General features: G+C 37.6%; 1 protein-coding gene across 1 annotated transcript; it reads left to right on the top strand.

Moving 5' to 3' along the window:
- The first annotated feature begins 351 nt into the window (after positions 1-351).
- On the top strand, positions 352-2713 carry LOC136802671 (uncharacterized). Its single transcript, XM_067059431.1, has 2 exons — positions 352-1292; positions 1801-2713. The coding sequence occupies exons 1-2, from the start codon at positions 352-354 to the stop codon at positions 2711-2713; spliced, it is 1854 nt and encodes a 617-aa protein (XP_066915532.1).
- The last annotated feature ends 3150 nt before the right edge of the window (positions 2714-5863 follow it).

Genomic DNA, 5863 nt, shown 5'->3' with positions numbered 1-5863 from the left:
AAGACTCGTTTGGGATGGTGCATATCCAGCCCAATGAGCAGCAAAAGTAAGAATTCGTTTTTGTTTAATCGTGTCAGTATTAAGGTTCGAGAGACCATCAAAGATCTTTCACTGAGAGATATGATTATCACCGCTCAATCAATTGATTTTCACGAGTCAAATGACTACCAAGTGGTATCCATGGAAGACAAACGTTTCATCCAAATGATGGAAGACGAGACACCGTTTTAAAATTGTCATTATGTTTCACCACTTCCATTCCGATCCAAAGAAAAGATAGTTCGAAACAACTTCGATCAAGTACTACAACGAGCACATTGGTTGAAACGAAAACTATCCGAACAACCGAAAATGTATGAAGATTACGTCAAGTTTATGAACGACATCATCTCCAAAGGATATGCAACCAAGGCAGATAAACCACCAGCTGATAGCAAAACCTGGTATATACTGCATCATGGTGTGTACCACCCAAAGAAACCAGACAAGATCAGAGTCGTTTTCGATTGTTCCATGAAGGCAAACGGTTATTGTTTGAACCAAGAGCAACTACAAAAACCAGACCTAACAAGCCAGTTGATGGGTGTCCTTGTGCGTTTCAGAGAGGAGCCAGTGGCAGTTATGGGTGATATCGAAGCAATGTTTTGTCAGGTCAGAGTACCTGACGACCAACGTGATTATCTTCATTTCCTATGGTGGCCAGACGGGGACCTGGAAAGCAAGTTGCAAGAATATCAAATGTGCGTCCACTACTTTGGTATCACATCATCTCCAAGTTGTGTCAATCATGCACTGAGACGAACTGCTACCGAGAACAAATTCAAGTATGGCGAGCAAGCAGCTGAAGTATTACATCGTAACTTCTATGTAGACGATATGCTAAAGTCCTTTCCAGAAGACGACTCAGCCATCTCAACAGTAAACAACACACGACTGATGTGCAAAGAAGGTGGTTTTTGTCTCACTAAGTTTCATTGGAATAGTCGTTCAGCTATCAAATCAATACCATCAGAAGAAAGATCAAAGTCTCTGAAGGACCTTGATATGACAACCGACACAATACCCAACGAACGAGCCCTGGACATGCAGTGGTGTCCAGAACGTGACGTGTTCGCCTACAAAGTTCAATTCAAAGAGAAACCATCAACACGGCGAGGAGTTTTGTCGACCGTCAGCTCAATGTATGATCCGTTGGGCTTGATTTCACCCTTCCTGTTAGAAGGAAAGAAGATTATACAAGAAATTTGTGCCAACAAACACGGTTGGGATGAACCACTCACTGAGCAGCAATTGTAACGATTCGAACAATGGAAATTACAATTGAAGTCCATCGAGCAGTTCGAGATCCATAGATGCTTGAAGCCAAAAGATTTTGGTAACATCGTCAACATATCCCTTAACCACTTTTCGGATGGGGCGGAGGAAGGCTATGGACAGGTATCTTACATCAGGTACTCGAACGACAAAGGAAGTATTCATTGCCAACTGGTGTTATCAAAATCAAGAGTCGCGCCATCGAAAAGACCTACAATAAGTTTGAACCTGACAGCAACCGAAAAGATTAGACATTGGTTTAGGGGACCCGATTTCCTCTATCAGAGCAAAGCACAATGGCCAAAGCAACCTAATGTACTGAAGTTGACAAATGGCGACAAAAAAGTAAAGAAGGTCAAGGTGCAAACGTCCAAGGTTCAAACGTCCAAAGTTGTTCACCCAGAATTAGTCGATGTTCTTGAAAGCCGTACTAACTCGTGGTCAAAGATGATACGTATCATGTACAGATTGATTCGACTTCGAAAGTCAAACAGGCAAAAGTCAGAAGGCTATCATCAGATTAGTTCAACAGAAGGCCTTCCCTGACGACATCAACCAATTGAAGAAGAAGGAACCACTGAAGAAAACGAGCCCAATATATCAATTGGCACCATTCTTCGATGGAGAAGATATCCTTCGAGTTGGTGGACGTATCAACAATGCAACAAACATTCCATATGAAGAGAAGCATCCCATCGTGCTACCCAGACCATCAACAACAACAAAGAGTGTCATCCAAAAAGTTCATGAAGAGATGCGACACGGAGGGCGCAACGCAACGTTGTGTACACTGAGAGAAAAGGGATTCTGGTGTATCAACGGTAATTCCCTTGTTCGTCATGTTCTTCATCAATGTGTAAGTTGTCGTAAGTTACGTGGGAAGTCTCAATCACCAAAGATGGCTGATCTACCACCATTCACCTACGTCGAACTAGACCTTTTTGGTCCTTTCCTCGTCAAAGAGCGACGAAGCGAGCTCAAACGTTATGGTATTATCTACACGTGCCTAAATTCACGAGCTTGCCATCCAGAGAGTGTTAATTCTATGGACACTGATTCTTTCATCATGTGTATACGACGTTTCATTGCAAGAAGAGAACCAGTACAACTGGTAAGATGTGACAACGGTTCAAATTTTGTTGGAGCTCGAACCGAATTCGTCAAAGCGATCAATGAAGTGGACGATCAAGCAATCAAGATTTATCTGATGGAACACAATGCAGACTTTGTTTGCTGGAAGTTCAATCCACCATACGCAAGCAACTTTGGAGGCGTATGGGAAAGACTAATACGCTCTACACGTGCAATCTTAGATACGTTATTGACCACTCATGGTCATTCGTTAAATGATGAACCGTTTCGAACATTATTAGTTGAAATAGAGGTTCAGGACCATTAACTGTTGAATGCCTCAGTGATGTAGAGAGTCCAACACCTTTAACACCAAATCATCTATTGACAATGAAATCTACCATTGTCATGCCACCACCAGGACGTTTCGAAAAAGCAGACTTGTATTCAAGAAGGCGATGGAGGTATATTTGTAACGAGTTTTGGTCACGGTGGAGAAAGGAGTATGTACAACACCTTCAAATACGTCACAAATTTAACGACACTAAACGTAATCTACAAGCTGGAGTTCTTCTTAAAGAGGATGCTAAATGAAATGAATGGAAAATGGCTTTAGTCAATACGTTTCGACATAGTGATGATGGAGTCGTCAGAACTGTTGAAATTAAACAAGGCCAATCCAAATATATTCGGCCTGTTAATAAACTTGTTTTGATTGAACTGATTTTCGGTTATGGAATTGAATTCCCCACCAAGGAGCCAAACAAAGGATGAAATATTTTAATATATCAAAAATTAGTTTGAAAACAATTTGCTTGTTAGTAACAGGAAGATTTAATTATTCAAACCAAAAACATTTTTTGCTTGTTAGTAATAGAAAATTTATTCAAAAAAAGATTTTTCTTTTGTTATTATTTATCGTAGGATTTTTAAGATGTTTTGAGGATCAGGCACATCTTAGAGTCGTGTAGCGGCTGAAGCACAGTGTCTGTTTATGGTTCTCCTCAGGATGTTTGGGGTTTCCCCATTTTTAGGTTTTTCAGTTTTTTCTGTGTTTTCTGTTTGGTCAGTGTTTTCCCTTGTTTCCAGTCTCTTTTTGTTTGCAGTATCTTTTGTGTGTCTTTTCAGTATCCAAGCCATTATTTATTAAATCTAATTTAGTAACATTTGTTTATATATTTTGACTTTGTTCTTTAAATTTATGTTACATTTCTTTTGTTCTATGCTTGTATACATTGTATTATTGTACCTTACAGATACGCTTTTGCATGTCGTGTATGTTTAGTTAATACAGACCTTAGGATATGTGAATTTTGTCAAGGATAAAGTTGTAACTTAGTTTTTGTGCTATTTTGTTTTAGCCGTACAATATATGTTTATTGACGAGTACAAATTCCTAATGTCAGTTCCTGTGTGGCATTAACAATTGTAAGCTAATGGAAGATAATTGGATGCTAATATTTCAAGAAGTTTGTTTTTATTATAAATTGGGGTAAGTGTGACTTACTTTGAGCAACAACCCAGTCCCTTTAATGATGGGTGTTCATTACTTGGCCATCACAATATTACACATTCTCCAGAGGGCATCTACATTGACAATCAGCAAGAATTTACAAGATCCATTCCAACCCTTTAACGTGTCAATAAAAAATGATGGAATTATATCGTGTCAAGAGACCTGTGAAAGGTTCAAAGCTTACTCTATTTGCGAGTATACCCTTATTTCCTTTCTCACGGGGAAGGAATTCAAACCAAGTTCATTGAGAATTAAAAAGAAAACAAGCAACATACTGAATGGACCTACGTGATGATGAAACTTAGATAGCAATAAGGAGAAAAACAATCATTAAGGTGGTCGTTAAAACTTCTGAGATAGGATCATCTTTTTCGGGTCGATTTTTCAATTTTTGGTTTGAATTAAAGTTTGAACCTTGCGAAACAATATCCCGAAGTTTTATTTCATATAAAGAAGAGGAAAGTCGAAAACTTTAGGTCTTTATAGACACGTACCTGAGCAGAATTTGTGGTCCGCCCCAAACGCCCACCACGCCGCCCGTCACGAAAATCGCAATATTAGCCCTTCTGGTTCTTGGAGCGACTTCAAATTTTTACTGTCCCTACTTAGAGCCACAAAGAACATTCCCGGAAATTTTACACCGGTACTTTTAATAGTTCCGGATTTATGACAATCAAAACAAACCCGCCATCTTGAATCTTGTCAAATTTCAAGTGTTGATTTTTGGTAAAGGGAATGGCTGTTTCATGGCTTATTTTCTTGTAGTAAGTGATGGTTTGATACTTCCTTTTCATATAAAGAGTTTCTCAAAACTCCAAGGAACATTTTTACTTGATAATCTTTCTAATTTCCTTCCCATTGGGATCAAATTTCAGCACCACACAATGTGCGACAGGTACGTGTAATGTTTCTTCTGTTTTCTCTCTCTTTTGAGTTATTTAATTGATAATTTATTGTTTAAAACGTCCATAACTTCTTCTTGAAGCTATCCATACACATTTAGTTGGATTTTGATAGTGATATAGTTGATTTTGGTGTATTTCGGGGTTTTCGCAAAAGTGAAAGTGAAAGTGCTCTTTATTAGACTTGAGCGCAGCTTGTATTTCAAGTAATAGGGATAAAAATTTGCATTGTTACAGTGAAATGTGTTACTTTAACCAATGAAAGGGTTAGGGAATACTTTTCAATCACTTTTCGCCAAATTTAAGCTTTTTTGCAAGCAAAAGTAAGGTTTATGCAACAATTTGCTGAGACATGCAAAAGAAAATGACTTTACTTTCTTCCTTAATGTGAAAATTGGATCAGTGCATCAAGTTCAACTGAAATCTGTCAAAAATCCCATATTGAAAGCTTTTTTTCCTCTTTCTACAGCAAAAAATATTATATTATATATATAGGCCAGTTTACGCAAAACAGCAAAACCGGGGGTTTTCAATCTTGTGGCGGAAGAATCTGTTCCGTTTTACTTGGAATTTTGTACACAGCTTTTTCTTAGTGCAAGGGGTGTTTTGAGTGAAACAGATTTTTCAAAAAATGTTTTGTTGATTTTAAAATTAACAGTTTTTTGCGCTTTTACCCCCGGTTTTTGATTTTTTTAAAAAAACTTTTTACTCAAAACACAGTAGGTCAATATTGTAACATAACTGCCAAATATCAAAATCTAACTCCATCTGGTTGTTGAGATTCTTTTGCCACTAGATTTTGATATCTATTTTTAGAAATGACGTCATGACCCCCGTCTTTGAAATTTCTAACATTTTTTTCTATTTTTAGATCAAGATGATAATGAAGTATCATCATACAAAATTTCAACAATATATCATTTATACTTTTTGAGATATTTCAATTTGAATATTTTTTGACATTTTCAAAAAGTTTGTTAACGACGACTTAAGAAAATATAGCGGTTAGCGAAAATGCATTAAATTTCATTATTGATTGTTGATGGGGGGAGGGGGGTGG

This window comes from Clytia hemisphaerica, unplaced genomic scaffold (genome assembly GCF_902728285.1).
Source record: "Clytia hemisphaerica strain Z4C2 unplaced genomic scaffold, Clytia hemisphaerica genome assembly, whole genome shotgun sequence".
NCBI lineage: Eukaryota > Metazoa > Cnidaria > Hydrozoa > Leptothecata > Clytiidae > Clytia > Clytia hemisphaerica.
Note: the sequence above shows the minus strand (reverse complement) of the source record. Positions and strands in the feature narration are given on the sequence as shown.